At 34.7% G+C, this 19,867-nt stretch overlaps 1 protein-coding gene across 2 annotated transcripts in view; it reads left to right on the top strand.

Moving 5' to 3' along the window:
* Positions 1–19,867, top strand: part of COL19A1 (collagen type XIX alpha 1 chain) — a 327,156-nt gene that overhangs the window by 57,796 nt on the left and 249,493 nt on the right. For both annotated transcript variants that reach the window (XM_078055163.1, XM_078055162.1), the window contains exons 8-9: positions 2,346–2,471; positions 3,535–3,597. In XM_078055163.1, the coding sequence (XP_077911289.1) occupies positions 2,346–2,471; positions 3,535–3,597 (189 nt within the window). The remainder of the gene's footprint in view (positions 1–2,345; positions 2,472–3,534; positions 3,598–19,867) is intronic.

The raw sequence follows: 19,867 nt of genomic DNA, 5'->3' as shown, positions 1-19,867 counted from the left end.
ATAATAGATATTTTCAATTCAAGTTATGAGAAAACCATTTAAGGAAGTATAAGTGATAGATTTGATGGAGTGGTTGGATTATTAAAAGCAATAACATAACCTCACAAATTATGGAAGAAAAATTAATCATATCTTAAAAAGATTGTTTAGGAGTAAAATTGTGGAAAATAAGGTAGGAATTCATCTTTGACTATAGGAAAAAATAACAAAAGCCTGCTTATTTTCCTGCTGATAATTATTTGAAAGGACATCACCATTCTGTTAATGAGTAGCAGAAAATAGGAACATGCTACATTTTACAAATGGAAGTGTATAGTTTGAAAGATAAATAATTATATAAAAACCATTTAAGTGCATCTGTTACAATTCTGACACCAACTTTTTTTTGAAAAGTGTTGAATTCAGAAAATTTTAATGTGCTTGTTTAAAAATTTAATTTTATCCTGGAATTTCAAATTAGACATGCTTTTTGTAATTAATATTTTATAGCATGGTCAAGGGTGAAATTCATTCAAGATCATCTGAAATATACTTCCTTTCTTCTATTAATTAGATTTTCTATTTCTGTAAAGCTTCATGACTACAGACATAGACAGAAGAAGAAAATCAGCAACATTTGTTGAAAATAAATGAGAAATGTGATTAAAATTTGTAGGGCCAATTAACTAAATATGTGTCAAATCAAAACCAGAGGTTTTATGAAGGGAAGAGTCCTTACTTTGTACATTTTTATGTTCCCTTTAGGCACTTTTTGGAGAGTGTGGAAAGTTTTATAGTGAATCCTGAGACATACTTTTAAAGTCATTTAAATCCCCAATTTAATATAGTAAATTAGTTATCCAGACTAAAATTATGAACTCAAATTGGGTCTTGGTCATCTAAGTGGTAACTGGTAGAGCAGGAAGTCTGGAAAATCATATCAAATCATATGAGATAAATGGACTATTCTGTTGATAATCATGTTTCATTCTAATATGACTTTTAGGCTTGTGGACTTGGAAATTTACTAAGATAACAGAATAGCTAATTATTAAATCTGGAGAGAGTAAATGTGATAGACCTAGGGGTAGACACAGAAAACTAGTCCCAGTGTTTATGGGTGTTATTTTTCTTACAGTTTTTGTTGTTTTCACAAGCATTAGAGTGCTACCCATTTTTTTCAAAAGAATTTTTTGTTTTAAAAATTATGTATGTTGGGGTGCCTGGGTGGCTCAGTCAGTTAAGCGTCTGCTTTCGGCTCAGGTCATGATCCCAGGGTCCTGGGATCAAGCCCCGCGTCAAGCTCCCTGCTCAGCGGGAAGCATGCTTCTCCCTCTCCCTCTGCTGCTCCCCCTGCTTGTGCTCTCTCTCTGTCAAATAAATAAATAAAATCTTTAAAAAAATTACATATGTCTATTATAAAAAACTTGGAAAATACAGCCAAATTCAAAGCAGGAAGTAATTATCAATGGTAGTCTCACCATAATAAATAACGACTGACAATCTTTTAGTTTTGTATCCTGACAATACTTTTCCAAGCCTATATGATTTGTAGCATACAAAGTAATGTCTGAACTCTTTCCCCTAAATTGAAAATTCAGAGTTATGAAATTGCAAATTTATAAAATTACAAATTCACAGTTACAGACCGGGGTGAGGAGCCTGGTAAATGATGTGGAGAGGAAGGGATGCATTTATTTATCCTCCCCGTCTGGATTTATTTTTGACAGAAAAAAAGTTCATTGCTTTGTAACTAAGTTTCACTTCATGTTATCCCACATGTTCTGAACCCACTGCTTAAGTATAAAATTCACCACTTGTCTTTTACAATGGAGACATTTTAATAACTTTAAAGGACAATGGACTTTAAAGACCAAGACTAGTATATACTTTAATTAAATCTATATCATCCTAGAGTGTAAAAAGAATTTATTTTCTACTTTTACATGCCTTTACAATCATCTTGGAGTAAACAAGGTTCTAAAAGTTCACGTTGCTTGTTTTTATTTTAAATTTTTGTTCCACAAACACGTACACAGATGTAATATGTATAACTATTTTATTGTAACAAGGCAGTTATTGTTTGATATTACTGTACTCATCATAAAGTCATTTATAATAGTTTTAGGCCTCCTCAACAAACCAACATTTTAGCACATTTTTAGCATGTTGTCAGTGTAATAAAACACATCGGGGGCCTAGTGAAACAGCAAAGGTATTAGAAACTTTGACATACCAGTGTCAACTTCTGGCTCATTAGAAGGCAGTTCTTACAGGCAAGTTACGTCATCCCTAGTTTGGTGGGAGCCAGTATTTGGGATGTTAGAATGTTTGGAATTGACCGTATTCATTTTCCTGGATTTTAGTGTCCAGAGCAGAATGGCTATGGAAGTACTGCATCATCACTGTTACCCGCTCACGCCGGTAAAATGTCTGCCTATCTCCCAGCAAAGCAGGAACTTCAAGACCAGTGCCAGTGCATTCCAAACAAGGTTTGCTAGTTTCAATCTATGCCCACTGAAAAGCCACGACACAAATTGAGCCAAGCCCCTTGGATGTGGCCCCGGTGCACAGAATGTGTCTTGACCTTTAGTGCTAGTTGAATCAAATACATAAGCCACTCCATCACTGGGGTAGATTAAGAGAAGGGAACTGGGGATAGGATTTCCTGGATTTTTTTCCTGGATAGTTCTAAAGCCATCAGATTATCTTTCCAGGCTGTGAAATATAATGGATAGAAAGTAAAGGGGAGATCCACCTGTCCAACAGACAAATATTGAGTACTTAGCATGTGCCAGGAATAGGCTTCCGTTCTGGGAATTCAGTTGAAGAAAACAGTGCCTGCTCTTTAACACATACACAAAGATAATCTATATAATATTTCTTTGTTGTGTACTGATACTGTAGGAAATAGGCAGAGAATATTACTTAAAGAATTTGCTTCACTTGTACCAGTATGGTCCCCTGGTCAGGAAGAGTGGTCCCATGGACCTACATGAACTTCTTTTATGAATGGTAATGGTAGTCACGAGGCTGTGCTACAAGGAGGCTTAGTGATTTCTTAATGGTGGTTTTCCTCTATGCCCATACCTGAAGAAAGGAAAGAGGAAAAGAAAAAACTGGCCCTGGTTCCTAGAGCAGAATGTTCCTTAGTACTGCGACTTACTACATGCTGTTAGAGACAACACATTCAGCTACCACTTTACTCCTGGCTGGACGAGTAGATACAGGGGTGAGGTAAAAGTTTAGAGGAACCTTACATTTCTTCTAGTGACCAATACTATATCATAAGCTCCACGAGAAAGGCAAGTACAAGGTGCTAGGGGCATAGAGGAGCATCACGTATCCCAATCCATGGAAAGTCTCATGGAGGAGATGGTATTTGGAAGAGGGAGATTACTGAGCCTCCTGAGCAAGGGAAGGGCATTATAGTGGAGGGACCAACATCAGCTCAGAGGAGAGTAAAGCTTTATCCTACTATTGTCACCTTCATATTTATAAACTTTAGCTCAATGTGACAGAATGTTTGATAACACAAAATTCATTTTTGCTCAGGGAGAAGCAGGATTGCCAGGAACTCCAGGCTCACCTGGTCAGAAAGGGGATAAAGGAGAACAGGTAAGATACTTCAAAACACTGTCAGGATGAAAGTGGATTTGTTCAAAAGTGACTTAAAAATGCATCCATTTATGCTAAGCGAAATAAGTCAATCAGAGAAAGACATGTATCATATGATCTCACTGATATGAGGAATTCTTAATCTCAGGAAACAAACTGAGGGTTACTGGAGTGGTGGGAGGTGGGAGGGATGGGTGGCTGGGTGATAGACATTGGGGAGGGTATGTGCTATGGTGAGCGCTGTGAATTGTGTAAGACTGTTGAATCACAGACATGTACCTCTGAAACAAATAATACATTATATGTTAAAAAAAAAAAAAAAGAAGATAGTAGGAAGGGTGAAATGAAGGGGGGGGAATTGGAGGGGGAGACAAACCATGAGAGACTATGGACTCTGAGAAACAAACTGAGGGTTCTAGAGGGGAGGGGGTGGGGGGATGGGTTAGTCTGGATGATGGGTATTAAAGAGGGCACGTATTGAATGGAGCACTGGGTGTTATACGCAAACAATGAATCATGGAACACTACATCAAAAACTAATGATGTAATGTATAGTGATTAACATAACATAATAAAATAAAATTTAAAAATTGCATCCATTTCATATCTCTATGTCCCATACAAATGCACATTTCCATTAAAGGCTATTAAGGACTATATTTAAATGCTGATGGCTGAAATAAGGAAGACTATATCAGCATTCAAATCTGCTTTTGAGTTCCTATAGGAACTAAAATTTGCAAAGATGTGGAAACCCAAATCTTTGTATCTATAAACTTTAAGCACAATTGTGAAGCAAGAAAGTTTATTTTTTAGTTGTGCCCTAGACTTCTCTAGCATTCTGTTCTCCAAATACTTCAACTCTTATTTCTCTTGTGTGCTGATGGATCCCCACAAAGATTCTTTTTTAGCTTCCTATCATTTGTTTGCTTATTTATCTATTTATTTTATTTTTAAATAAAATTTTACCCCCTTCACCCATTTCTCCAACCTCCACTCCCTACCTCTGGCAACCACCAATCTGTTCTCTGTATCTATGAGCTTGATTTTCTTTTTTTCTTCTTTCTTTTCTTTTTCTTTCTCTTCTCTTCTCTTCTCTTCTCTTCTCTTCTCTTCTCTTCTCTTCTCTTGTCTTCTCTTCCTCCCTCTCTTCCTCCCTCTATTCTTCCTACTGTCCTTACCTCTCTCCCTATACCCCTCCCTCTCTCCTTCCCTCTCTCCCTCTTCCTCCCTCTCTCTCTCTCTTTCTTTCTTTTCTTCCCTCCACATATAAGAGAGATAATATAGTATTGGTCTTTCACTGTCTGGCTTATTTCACATACTATTAATGCCTTTGAGGTCCATCCATGTTGTCATAAATGGCAAAATTTTATTCTTTTTTATGGCTGAATAATATTCCAGTGTGTGTATGTGTGTATGTGTGTGTGCATGTATGTGTATCACATCTCCTTTATCCATTCATTCATTGATGGACACTTAAATTATTCCCATACCTTGGCTACTGTAGATAATGCTGCAATTAATGTGGAGGTGCATGTATCTTTTCGAGTCAATGTTTTTATTTTCATCAGATAATTACTCACAAGTGGAATTGCTAGATTAATTTTTTGGAGAATGTCCATACTGTTTTCCATAATGGCTGTACAGTTTACATTCCCACCAACAGTGCTGAAGGTTTCTCTCCCTCCACATCCTTATGAACATTTGTTATTGCTTATATTTTTAATGATAGCTGTTCTAACAGATGTGAGGTGATATCTCATTATGGTTTTGATTTGTTGTTTCCTTGAAGATTAATGATGTTGAGCATCTTTTCATGTACCAGTTAGTCATCTATATGTATTCTTTGAAAAAAATATCTATTCAGGTCTTCTGCCCATTTTTTAATTGGATTTTCAATTTTTTGGCAGTTGAATTGTATGAGTTCTTTATATATCTTGGATATTAGCCCCTTATCAGATATGCGATTTACATATATTTTTTTCCATTCAGTATATTGTCTTTTCATTTCTGGATTATTTCGTTTGCTGTGCAGAAGCTTTTTAGTATGGTGTAGTTCAACTTGTTTATTTTTCCTTTTGGTGTCAGATTTAAAAATGATCACAAAGACCTATGTCAAGGAGCTTAGTGCCTATGTTTTCTTCTAGGAGTTTTATGGTTTCAGATCTTATATTCAGGTCTTTAATCTATTTTGAATTAATTGTGTAACATAGTGTAAGATAGTGGTCAAATTTTATTCTTTTGGATATGGCTGTTCAGTTTTTTCAACACCATTTATTGGAGAGACAGTCATTTCCTCATTGTATATTGTTGGCTCCTTTGTCATAAATTAATTGACCATTTATGTATGGGTTTAATTATTGTTTCTCTATACTGTTCCATTGGTCTATGTGTCTGTTTTGTTGCCAATATTCTACTGTTTTAATTACTATAGCTTTGTGATATAGTTTGAAATCAGGGAGCATGATGCCTCCACCTTTGTTCTTCTTTCTCAAGATTGTTTTGGCTACTGAGGTTTTTTGTGGTTCCATACAAATTTTAGAATGATTTCTTCTATTTCTTTGAAAAATGTCATTTTGATAGGGATTGCGCTGTATCTATAGTTTGCTTTGGGTAGTGTGGATATTTGAACAATATTGATTCTTCTAATCCATGAGCATAGAATATCTTTCCATTTGTGTCTTCAATTTCTTTTATTAATGTCTTATAGTTTTCAATATACATGTATTTCACCTCCTTGGTTAAATTTATTCCTAGGAATTTTATTCCTTTTGATGTAATTATAATTAAGATTTTTTTATTTCTCTTTCTGATAGTTCACTATTAGTGTATAGAAACACAACAGATTTTTTTGTCTTGATTTTGTACTCTGCAACCTTACTGAGTTTGTTAATTCGTTCTAATAGTTTTTTGATGGAGTCTTTATGGTTTTCTATATATAAAATCATGTCATCTGCAAATAGTGACAGTTTAACTTATCCCTTTCCAATCTGGATGCCTTTTCTTTCTTTTTCATGCCTATTGTTTTGGCTAGGACTGCCAATACTATGTTGAATAGTAGTGATGGGATTGGGCATCCTTGTGTTATTCCTGATCTTGGAGGAAAGACTTTCAGCTTTTCACCATTGAGTAAGATGTTAGCTGTGGGCATTTCATATGTAGACATTATTATGTTGAGGTACTTTCCCTCTATACACACTGTTGAGAGCTTTTATCATATATGAATGTTGAATTTTTTCAAATACTTTTCCTGCATCTATTGAGATGAACATATGATTTTTATCCTTCATTTCATTAATGTGATGTATCATATTGAACCATCCTTACATGCCTGTAATAAATCCCACTTGAACATGGTGTATGATATTTTAATAAATTGTTGAATTCTGTTTGCTAATATTTTGTGAGAATTTTTTCATCTATGTTCATCAGGGATATTAGCCTGTAATTTTCTTTATTTGTGGCATACTTGTCTAGTTTTAATATCAGGGTAATGTTGGCCTCATAAAATGGGTTTGGAAGAGTTCTCTATTATTCTATTTTTTGGAAGAGTTTGAGAAGGATTGATATTAATTCTTCTTTGGATGTTTGGTAAAATTCACCAGTGAAGCTCTCTGGTCCTGTAATTTTGTTTATTGGGATATTTTTGATTAATGATTCAATCTCATTATTATTAGTCTGCTCAGATTTTCTGTTTATTATGATTCATTCTTGGTAGGAGGTATGTTTTTAGGAATGTATCCATTTCTTCTAGGTTGTCCAATTCGTTGACATATTGTTCATAGTAGTCTCATGGTCCCTTATATTCCTATGGTATTTAGATTAACTTCTTTTTCATTTTTTATTTTATTTGAGTCCTCCTTTTTTTCTTTATGAGTCTACTTAAGAGTTGTCAATTTTATTTCTCTTTCAAAGAACCACCTCTTAGTTTCATTGACCTCTATTATGTTTTTAGTCTCTACTTAATTTATTTCTGCAGTACTCTGTTATTTCTTTCCTTCTACTAACTTTGGGCTTTGGTGGTTTGTTTGTTTGTTTGTTTGTTTTTTTCTCTAGTTCCTTGAGGTGTAAGTTAGGTTGCTTGTTTGAGACTTTTCTTGTTACTTGTGGTAGAGTAGTCACTTATCACTATGAACTTCCCTCTTAGAATTGCTTTTGCTGTATCACACAATTTGATATGCTATATTTACATTTTCATTTGTCTCAGGTTTTTTTTATTTCTCTTTTGATTTTTCTTTGATCTATTGATTATTCAATAGCATATTGTTTAATGTCCACTTATTTGTGAATTTTCCAGTTATTTTCATGTAACTGATTTCAAGTTTCATACCATTGTTGTTGAAAGAGATGCTTGGTATGATTTCAGTTTCTTAATTTTGTTTGTTTGTTTTAAGTTTCTATTTACATTCTAGTAAGTTAACATATAGGGTAATATTGGTTTCAGGAGTAGAATTCAGTGATTCATCACTTATATATAACACCCAGTGCTCATCACAACAAGTGACCTCCTTAGTACTCATCACCCACATAGCCCATTTAGCCCATCCTGAACCTTCCTCCCTCCATCAACCCTCAGTTTGTTCTCTGTAGTTAGGAGTGTCTTATGGTTTGCTTCTCTCTCTTTTTTTTCATTCCCCTATGTTCATCTGTTTTGTTTCTTAAATTCTACATATGAATGAAATCATATAGTCTTTGTCTTTCTCTGACCAACTTATTTCACTTAGCATAGTGCACTCTAGCTCCATCCACATCACTGCAAATGGCAAGGGTTCATTCTTTATAATGGCTGAGTAATATTCCAGTGTGTGTGTGTGTGTGTGTGTGTGTACCACATCTTCTTTATCCATTCATCAATCGATGGACCTTTGGGCTCTTTCCATAATTTGGCTGTTGTTGATAATGCTGCTATAAACATGGGGGTGCATGAACCTCTTTGAATCAGTATTTTTGTATCCTTTTGGTAAATACTCGTCATCAGGGAAATACAAACAATTTCTTAAATTTATTAAGATTGGTTTTGTGGCCTAACATTTGATCTTTTTTTTTAAAGATTTTATTTATTTATTTGAGAGAGAGACAGAGATAGCAACAGAGCTAGCAAGAGAAAGAGCAGGAGCAGGGAGGAAAGGGAGAAGTAGCTTCCCTGCTAAGCAGGGAGCCTGATGTGGGGCTTGATCCCAGGACCCTGGTATCATGACCTGAGCTGAAGGCTTACCAACTGAGCTACTCAGGTGCCCCACATTTGATCTATCTTAAAAAATGTTCCATGTGCACTCGAGAAGAATATATATTTTGTTCCTTTTGCATGGAATGTTCTGATCCTGGTGGATAATGCTTTCACTTTATTCTTGATTTCATTTTGCTAGTATTTGGTTGAGGATTCTTGCATCTATGTTTATCTGGGATATTGGCTTATAAATTACTTTTCTTGTGACTTCTCTTGTCTGCTGATGGGTCCCCACTGAAAATTCTTCCTTAGCTCCCAATCCTTTTCCTAAACAGCACACCTTTGTTGGACTAATATTAGGCAATATCCCATGCTTAGAGATTTGCCTTTCCCTTCTCCCTACCATATCAAAACATAAGTGTTCCATTTTCTACTTTTTAATGTCATATCGTTGTTAGCTAACTAGGTAAATTAATTTGTGCTAAGCTTAGGAGTTGATTTTTTCACCTTTCCAACGTGAAACAGATTTGAATTCCATTCATGCCTTAACTTGGAAGTCCATGGTTCTAAATTAGCAACATAATCTAAGTGGGCTGCTTATTTTAAAAGGTAGGAGACTGATGTCTGAGCAATGACTGATCCTTTAAAGTTGCAGAGCAAGCTTCAACAAAGGCTTCATAGGCATTTGACTCCCAAAGGAAGGTCTGCCCACTGTAGCTTGCATGGGAACTTTAGGCACCTTAGCAGGTGTTTGAGAGAATTTTGAGGTATGATGGAGCATTTATTTTTGCCCTTTAAATCAAATTACTTGGGATAACCTTGCTTAATGCCATTATATGAAAATTTAAAATACTTAAAAAATATCTAGTCCTAAGGACTACTTCAATCAAACTAAATATATGAATCATTATAGCAATAGCTAGTATTTATTGAGTATTAACCATGTGCCAGACACTGGGAAGAGTGATTTAGATATGTTATCTTTTTGATTCTTAAAATTCTTCATATTAAGTATTGGTATTACTATTTTATAGAAAGCAAAACTGAAGTTTAGGGAAGTTAAATTATTGCCCAAGGTGAGTGGTCAAGCTGGGATCAGAACCTAGACATGTCAAATCCAGTTTGCATTTTGAAGGTTGCTCTATATTTTAAAAGCTCTTCAGTATTGTGTTCTTTGATCATGGCACTTCCACTTGACATATCTTGTTTTATCCTTATAACTTCATCAAGAATTTCAACCCAATATTTTTATCCTCATTTTGCAGCTGAGAGAACCATGCATGGGTAGAATGGTATGCTCATGGTAACATAATTAAGAGGACTCATAGAGTAGAAAGATCTGGATTAATTCCAACTCTTCTCAGGTTAGCAGTGTGAGCTTGGCCAAGCCACCCAGTCTCTTCATGCTTCATTTCCCTCATCTGTAAATGAGGGCATATCATCTATCAGTTGTACCTACATCATAAGGTTGACACAAAGTACTTTGAAAACGCGTATCTCTCTTACTTGTTGGTGATTGTGATGTGATACACATTACCATTTTTTAACTTGACTTTCCCATTCTTTGACTTACCAGTCCTATCAATTTAAGATTACTGGCATAGGAAGAAATTTCACATGTCAGTTTTAGGAGTAAAATACTTTAAAAATATCCCTGCCTCATTTAGAAAACATTAAGTAAATATTAAGAAAATCATTAAATCACCTTTAAATGATTTTTTTTTTAAAAAAGATTAGGTACTAAGACTCTGTTGTTAGGGCATATTTAAAGACTCATTCTTTCCTCCATACTCTTTAATCATACAGAAGATGCCTCTTTTAACATCTAAATATTAATTTAATTACTAAAACCAATTAAATTTTTCTTTTATTCATTAATTCATCAGCAACTATTTATTGAGTTCCTATTATTATAATAAAAAGTGTGCTAAGTTTTGGAGCTATAGCAGTAGTGAGAAAACTAGGCTTACTCTCACTGAGTTTATAATCTAGTGATTATTTGTTTAGGGAGTCTTCCCTCCCTCTGTAGGAAAGAAAACCAGTAGAAAAGGACTAGGAAGGAATTAGTAAAAATGATAATTATTAGCAAATTTATTGTATTCCAAATCTATAAAATATACAAAAATGTACCTTAGGGTTACGGTGTATTATATAACTTCCCATTTAAGATATGTTTTTAAATATTAACATTGGTTTTAATTTCCAGACTACACAAAACTCATAATTGCAAGTGATTTTAGTGGTAAGGTAAAAACAGCTGGGCTAAAATAAATTGATGATCTACAAAACAAGACAAATAATTAATTGGTATCTTCATTTTTTTCAATACAAGCACCAGCATTTGATTAAACCAGCATAGCACTTGCTGTGTAATTATGACTTCAGATGACTATGGCTATGAATGTGTTCAGCTTTCTGGTACTCGTAATAAACATAGATGTATTGTTTCATTTTAAGGAGTTGATGATGAGTCTGTTCCTATTCTTATTGTACTGTGTGATCCTGCAACTTTAATGTGCAATAAATAAAGATGACTTTCCTCTATGTTTAAGTCTGCTATATAATTTTCATTATTAGAGTAGGTGCACAAAATAATGTCTGCATAGCTTGAAGATTGAAAGTCATTTTGCTCTGAGGCATGTTGAATAGTTAATTTTGTGAAATGATCAGAAGTGCAGCATTACTAAGGGAACCAGATGTTCTCAAGGTTTTCCTTTTGGTCTATAAGACTGAGAAAGGATATTTAGGACAGTATATGTAGGACAGTATATTAGAAGGCTAACCTCTTTGGAGCCTGAACCACTTGAGATTGAAACCCATCCACCTCTTACTTGCTTTGAAAGTGATCCTTAATAATACCTAGTCAATGGTTTATTGTGAAGAAGGAATACAATAAAATGTATATAAGATACATAGTGCCAGAAACTAGCACATAATAGGTACTGAAAAAATATGTTTCCTCTGCTTTCCTATCCATAGTATACTTGTTCACATATTGAGGGAGACGTGGAAATAATCCTTTTAGTTTGAGTTTAGTTTCTTATGTGCCTTGGACAAAAACAAATTAATCTTCATTCGTAAGCTAATCCCGTAGAATTTGAAATTGATTAAATATTTTAGTATATAAAAATCTTGAAGTGTGATTGTGTGCTACTTGTAGTAAATATTAGTAAGTTATTGATAGTTAATTTCTTGAAAAGGTCACTTAATGATTTAGGTATTTCATTCAAATCTATGTCTTCTGTTCCTAACACTGCTTGACAATGAATAATCATGTAAGTAAATCCTTTCCCACCTGGGTCAAAACCCACCCATGCCTTCCTGTCTCTCTCAAGATAAACATTGAAGCTCTCTCCGTGGCTCCACATAGTGTGTAGAGCTCTCCCTATCCCACTCTCTACTCTCTATATTGTGTCCTACCCTCTCCCCCTGTTCACTCCTGCTCCAGGGTCTTTATAATAGGTACATATACCTGGGAGTTCCTTAAATAGCCACTTGGCTCTCTCCTTCACACCATTTAGGTTCTTTCTCAGAAATCACTTTAAAATAGAAAAGCCTATCCTTAAGTCTTTATATAAAAAGCATCCCTTCATTCCACTTCTGTCTTCTTTCTTAGCATTTTTAGTGTCACCTGATTTGTTAGCGTTATGCATCTATTTATCTCCCGCACTAGAATAGGAATTTTGTGAGCAGCATACATAGAACAGCACATAATAGGAGTTGAATGAATGAATGAATGAACACCACGCCTGACAGAAAGTCTAAATCATCAACTCAGCTGTTTCTAGAACCTATAAATTTGATGCCCCAATTGCCCAGGGAACTTTGCCAAGCAGGGCAAAGAGTCAATTTGCAGAGAAAGAGCTAGATATGCTAAATCATCAAGGACTGTTATTCACTATTGCTCTATACTACACTTCTTCTTTTAAAAAACAAAGTGACCTGATTAGTTTTAGCTTCATATTGCTAATTAGCCACAAAGAATCAGAAATATTTGGGAAAAAACGAGTTTGGGCTTAATTTAATTTTTATCTTTACTTGCCTATGTTCTCATCCATGCTTCATTAATCTGATTACTGCTTTTTTTTTTTCTTTTCATAAAAATGATGACACTCTTCATGGAGTAAGATGGTTTGAAATTCAACCACTGCATGGATTTGAACACCTAGGTGTGATCAGTATTCTATATTAGATCACCTAATCAAATCATCTCATTTGTCCAAGAGTAAACTCTAGATGACATTATTTGAAATAACAATTAATACTTTTCTTTCATTCAGACTTGATTATTGTAGTTTTCTGAATCTTTTAATCCCCCCCCCCTTTTTTTTTAGCAAATGTAGTTAGCAACCTAATTACTTAGCAACCACATTACTTTCTCAGTTCTTTAAGACCCTGGCTAATACCTTTACCCACTTCAAAGCTGAAACTTTGTCAGAGTTTCGTAAAATAGCAGTTCAATTTTAATGTCCCTGAACCTCAGGTCTGAGCTGCATTTGGGGAATAATTTTCCAGTTTATGTTTGAATTATTATCTTCCACATATCCAGTTAATTTCCCAAAAAGTATAGGCTTTATGAAATGATTGCTTTGCTGACATACTTCTAAAGAAAATTAAAACAATTTAAAATGGAATAAATTAACTTACCTGACTCTTTAGTCAGAAACTTTTGTATTGATTCCTTTCCACTACCGCCTTCTTCGGATCTCAGTATATGGAAGTTTCCATTTTGAATAGTCTAATGTGTTAACTCAGAGATTACTGGTGAGTTTCCCTTTATTTTCTTTTCAATCTGACATTACTCATATGCTCGTTCTGTAGCCACACAACACCAATAAAAAGTAATTGAATCAAAATATGTTCTCAAATTTTTTGAAAGGAGGAATATCTTCCCTTAGTAGTAAGCTCTCAGAGGTAGAATTTAATATTGACTTTTGACTTTCTTTGTCAGTATAAGAAATAAAGAATATTTCTTTATCCTTTCTAATCTAATATTGAATATATTTTATTTATTTTGTTTTGTATCCATTTTTGTATCAATTTTATTTTTATATCAATTTTACCCAACCTGATATAATCTCATCTAATCTATAGGAACTTGAAATTGACATTGACTTGTGTACCTTAAATCTGAAATGAAATACAATATCAGTGTAATAATGGCATTATATATTCATAAAATTCTGATATATTCTTAATCTCTATCACACATTAGTGATAGAGAAACTCATTCAAAAAGTTGATATTATTTTCCACCATTTCGAGGATAAATTTATTAGACTGAATTTGTGGTAGAGCCATTAAGGTAGATATCAGTAACACATCAGCTTCACTGAGAATATTTTTTTCCCATTTAGATGGAAAAGCAGGGAAGTCAACAATTGCATTGACCCAGCTGTGGGATTTTTCCTAGAGGATATAATAGAAGATCAAGCACATTAATGAAACAAATATGGGTACCTTAGAGTCTAAAATTTCATGACTTACTTGAATTGAAAGCATTAGGTATTGGTTAAAATAAAAGTGATAGAATCATTCCTTACCTTTGATAAATATAAAAGAAATGATAAAGCTGAATTGTATATATCTGTGTGGAGAATACATAGTTTTAGTTTTGATTAGCACTTTGATATTTATTACTTATTAACTTTTTGATAATTTATTGTCAAAAGTATAGTTTAATGACTTATAGACAATATGAGGAAGGGACTCAGGGAACACTCTGGTGCAAGCAGAAGCAGCTTCTCTGTGAAATGGTAGATTCTCTTTGACATTAGCACTTAATACACCTTTGAAAAAAACCTCCTAATGAGCATTTCTATATTTTAGGGTTCAGGTGGTATTAAAGGTGAATTTGGTGCTCCTGGAATTCCTGCTATTTGATTAAGCTTTGCGGCTGTTGTAAAAGGTTGTACCAGGAAGGAAGACAAAATATATAGAACGAGTCTGATAGTTCAGGGGTCAACAAACTATGACTCTGCAGCAGGGCTGCCAAAAACTCTAACTGGATGATTTTGTAAATAACTTTGTGCTGGAGCACAACCACACTCACTTGTTTTCCTATTGTCTTAGGCTGCTTTTGTGCCAGGTGGCAGGGGTTAGGTAATTGTGGCAGAAGTCATAGGGCCTGCAAAGTCTAAAATATTTACTGTCTGGTCCTTTGCAGAAAAAACTTGCTGACCCCTGCTCTAGAACATTGCCCATTATTCTGAGAGCCCCAAGGCTTCTGAGTTTCACTCTTTTATGTATGCTTTAATATCTTTTAATACATATTTCACTGTAGACATAAATTAAATATTTAAAAATACAGTACCACACGAGATATAAATAAAAATATAAGAAATATATTCAGTCCATTGATAAAATGTTAAAAATATGCTATTTATCTCATAAAATGGTTGATTTTCACGTTGTCTTTTCTAATATTATAAAGATAATTCTACATGATCAATTTACTCACAAGAGGTTACTGTTGCAGTTCAGCATCTTATTTAAGTTCAGTTTTGTTTTATAAGTTTTTTTATTTGAGTATAATTGACATGCAATGTTTTTTTTTTTTTTTTTAAAGATTTTATTTATTTATTAGAGAGAGAATGAGAGAGAGCACATGAGAGGGGGGAGGGTCAGAGGGAGAAGCAGACTCCCTGCCGAGCAGGGAGCCCGATGTGGGACTCGATCCTGGGACTCCAGGATCATGACCTGAGCCGAAGGCAGTTGCTTAACCAACTGAGCCACCCAGGCGCCCGACATGCAATGTTTTAAAAGTTTATTTATTTGTTTGTTTGTTTATTTATTTATTATCAGAGAGAGAGCACAAGCAGGGGGAGCGGCAGGCAGAGGAAGAAGCAGGCTCCCTGCTGAGCAAGGAGCCCAGTGCAGGACTGGATCCCAGGACCCTGGGGTCATGACCTGAGCCAAAGGCAGACGCTTAACTGACTGAGCCACCCAGGCGTCCCTAGTTGACATGCAATGTTACATTCGTTTCAGGTGTACAACATAGTGATTCAACGTCTCTATACATTGTGCTGTGCTCACCTACAAGTACAGCTACCATCTGTCATCACACATGCTATTACAATATCACTGAGTATATTCCCTAGGCTGTGCCTTTTATTCCTGTGACTTATTCATTCCATATATTTAAGTTCAGTTTTTATAGAAACTTTAAAAATTGTTATATTTATAAAGATAAACTGCAATTAACTTGTCCTGTTTTTCATGATACATAAATGTGTGTATACATACACACACATAACTTAACCTGCTGAATTATTAAAGTTTCACTTGCTGATGCTAAGAAAATGCTCTTCATTAAAATAAGTTTCGTATAGGTTTCTGTAGCTGTTTTAGCTGCACTAATTATCAATTATCATTGTGCCTCATTATCCAGAACGCCTCTACCCCTTGGTTATTAACCTACAGTTGTCACAAGAGTAACTGAAGATGAAGTGGTAGGAGGTTCAGAAATTATCGGGCAGATATTTTTTGAGTCCTTCTTGAATGTATCTGATTTCTGACTGCTTCATTGCTGCTGCTTTTTTTCTTTTCGGAATTCTTTTTTTTTTCTTTTAGGAATTATTCTATTATGAATAATTAAGGAATTATTTAGGAATTAGCAAATTCCTTACTCATCCTGTAGTAGTGTAAATGTTAGATTCAGTAAAATCTTTGTTGAATGATACCTTGCTGCAAGTTAATGTTTATTTGGGCTACTGTCCTCTTGCTTAATTAAGCTTGCTGATGATATTAATTGCAGACTCTTCATCATAAGTGAAAGTTCCTTCAAACACTTGTTCAAAGGTCTAATTTCTTCAAAATGCTTTTTCCCCTAGGGAATACTACTCAGTCATCTGTCTCCTAAGCAGATGGCCCTGTTCCAAATTTGTTTCAAACACTCATTCCACCAACCTCTTCCTAAAAGACATCATAACAATCTGATTGTTTGGATTTTGGATCATTGGGATTTTTGGAATTACTTTGAATATGAGAACTTTTTTTTTTTTAAAGATTTTATTTATTTATTTGAGAGAGAGAATGAGAGAGAGAGAGTATGTGAGAGGGGGGAGGGTCAGAGGGAGAAGCAGACTCCCTGCTGAGCAGGGAGCCCAATGCGGGACTCGATCCCGGGACTCCAGGATCATGACCTGAGCCGAAGGCAGTCGCTTAACCAACTGAGCCACCCAGGCGCCCGAGAACTTTTTTTTAAGCCAAATACAGAATCACTGGAGTACTTGGACTATATAAAATGATTATAGATAATTGGACTTCTTTACTATGGGATGTAAAGTAAGATTCATATAATTTTACACACTAAGTTATGGGAAAGCAGGACAATTAGAGAATTCATGCAGCTTCCAGTGGTGTTGAATATAGTATCAGGCTACACTGAGCTCTTGGATCCTCACAGACCCTCCTTAGTGGCCAGTACCCTTCCAGTATCTATAGAATCATGAGTCTTTGGCCATAGCCTATCCTCAAGGTCACAGTCACTGGTGGCACCAGGTCTGCTTCTAACTTGTCACTTCATTTGGTGGTTAAAGGGATGTAACACTCCTGTGCAGACATGTCACCTGAAGAGTGTTTTTCTCACTTCCATAATCCACAGGTCACCATTTCTTTAAAATAACTCTAATGAATAGATACAGAATGAAAATAACAAGAAAACTGCTATGTTATCGGATGGCATGGTTAATAAGTTTTAAATATTTCACTCCAATAAGGACATATCAATTTTTCTTAATTTTTAAAACTTCAAAATTTTGAAATTATCATTGTAAAGATGAGCATTTATATTTGGAGTAAAATACTTGTATTTTTTTAAGATGAAAATAACTTGATTGATTTTTCTGAGTAAATTTCCAAAGAAAATTATTAGTTCTTAAAGTATTCAGTATTCGCAGAGCTGGATCTCCCACAGTTGGCTTAATGTGACTTGTATGCATCTCCCAGAGTACTCAGACAGGCTCAACTTTGATTCTTCTTCTGAGCATTTGTAATTCTTTGGGGTTCTTTTTCTTGGAATTAGAAATGCTTAAGGGTTCTGTTTAAAGATAAAATTAAAAAAGATGAATTGTCTCGCTTGGAACAAGAACATATGCAAAGTGCCATTGAACATATAGCTCAGGTATAATATTCTCAAAGTGAAGCTTTCTTAATTTTTTAAAATTTAATATTTAAACTAGAAAGTTGATTGATGTTAATGGAGTGAAGCATATTCCGAGCAGTGTAGAGTAGAATTTGTATATCAGCTATACTTTATACTTACATCTAGTGTGATACTGTAATAAATTAAGTGATTTGCATATTAATCCTATTATTCTAAGATAAACCTACACATTGAAGTTTGGCTAGGTGATAGCAGTAAATTTTTTAAGTCAAGGCCCTGAACAAAGTATTAGTTTCTTCTGAGGCCCAGGAGAAAAATAGGACACTAAACAACACTATATTATGAAATCAATTTATGGGATATGGAAAGTCATGGAGGATGAAGAACTAGAGCATCTAATTATGTTCTTTTGTGATTCTAATACTCATCACCATATAGAGACTTGCACTAGGCATTCTAACCTTATATGTGCAGCTCTGCTGCCAACACACCGAGCCAATAACTGTCCCCTTTACATCCATTCAGCACAGCTAGGATTTTGCCTAAGAGACTTGGCATATTTTCTGCTCAGAGTTCATGTAAGAAAAGCTATCTTATATAGCCAGTGTAGCAGGTGTTATAAGTTATTAGTCACTGGTGACTTCTGGTAAGCTTGATTGGACAGAAACCACTGGCAGTCAAGATGAGTGAATTGGATGGCCTAATTTCCGTGAGAACTAAATCACTTAATGCATAAGATCACACATATGCTTGCACTTATACACACGTGCACGTACACACATATGTTCACAACACCCTTGTGGTGTGTGGTGGGAAAATGAAGTGAGGATTTGGACCCTGGGAGCAAAACCTGCCCACAGTGTTACCTTCAAACATAACACTCAAAGCCTGCTTGTGTTCATTACTTGAGTGTTTCAAACAAAAAATTACCTCATTCTCTATTTCACTTATGTATGCCGTGTATCAGATACGTTCTTTGAGAAGTGGGGATATTTTTAAAAAACAGGAATAATTATTTTCTAGTCATCTTAATCCTAATAATGTGATAGGAACTCATTCTCTGTTTCACTTGTGTATGCCATGTATCAGATACGTTCTTTGAGAAGTGGGGATATTTTTAAAAAACAGGAATAATTATTTTCTAGTCATCTTAATCCTAATAATGTGATAGGAAAAGGTCAATAAATATGGAGCCTAATTTATGCTAAAACCAGTCTTCTGTCTGCTTAATTACCTACAGTTTATCCCTAAAATGTTTATTTTACTAAGAAAACTTCCACAAAAAAAGAAAAATTCTGTTTCTCACAGAGTAGGTATGCAGTAAATGATAGCCATCCTTATTGTACCATTCAGATACTGACTAACCAGAGTTTGATTGCCTATGTTTGAATCCCAGCTCAAATCCTCAGTCTATAATTTTAGGGCATGTCTCTTGGTTTCTTCCAAGTTTTTTCTTTTTTAAAATGGGCATTATATTGTATCCACTTTTAGCTTTGTCTTAAGGATTAAATGAAATTATTCATAAAAGTGACAGCTCAGTGCCTGATCTATAAATAAATATAGTAGTACCCACTTATCAGCGGTCAACTGCAATCTGGAAGCAGATGGTCCTCCTTCTGACATATGGTCAGAAGGTCAGTAGTATCCTAATGCTATGTCACAATGCCTATGTCATTCAACTCATTTCATCTCATCATGTAGGCATTTTATCATCTCATAACATCACAAGAAGAAGGGCAAATACAGTACAGTAAGATATATTGAGAAAGAGAGACCCTATTCACATAACTTTTGTTACAGTACATTGTTATATTCTATTTTATTATTAGTTATTATTGTTAATCTCTTACTGTGTCTAATTTATAAATTAAACTTTGTCATAGATATGTATGTATAGGGAAAAACCACAGTATATATAGGATTTGGTACTATCTGTGGTTTTAGGTCTTGGAAGGTATTCCCTGTAGATAAGGATAGGACTACTGTATTTGATAAAT

The sequence above is a fragment of the Halichoerus grypus genome, chromosome 9 (genome assembly GCF_964656455.1).
Source record: "Halichoerus grypus chromosome 9, mHalGry1.hap1.1, whole genome shotgun sequence".
Classification (NCBI taxonomy): Eukaryota; Metazoa; Chordata; class Mammalia; order Carnivora; family Phocidae; genus Halichoerus; species Halichoerus grypus.
This window is presented reverse-complemented; position numbering and strand designations above follow the sequence as displayed.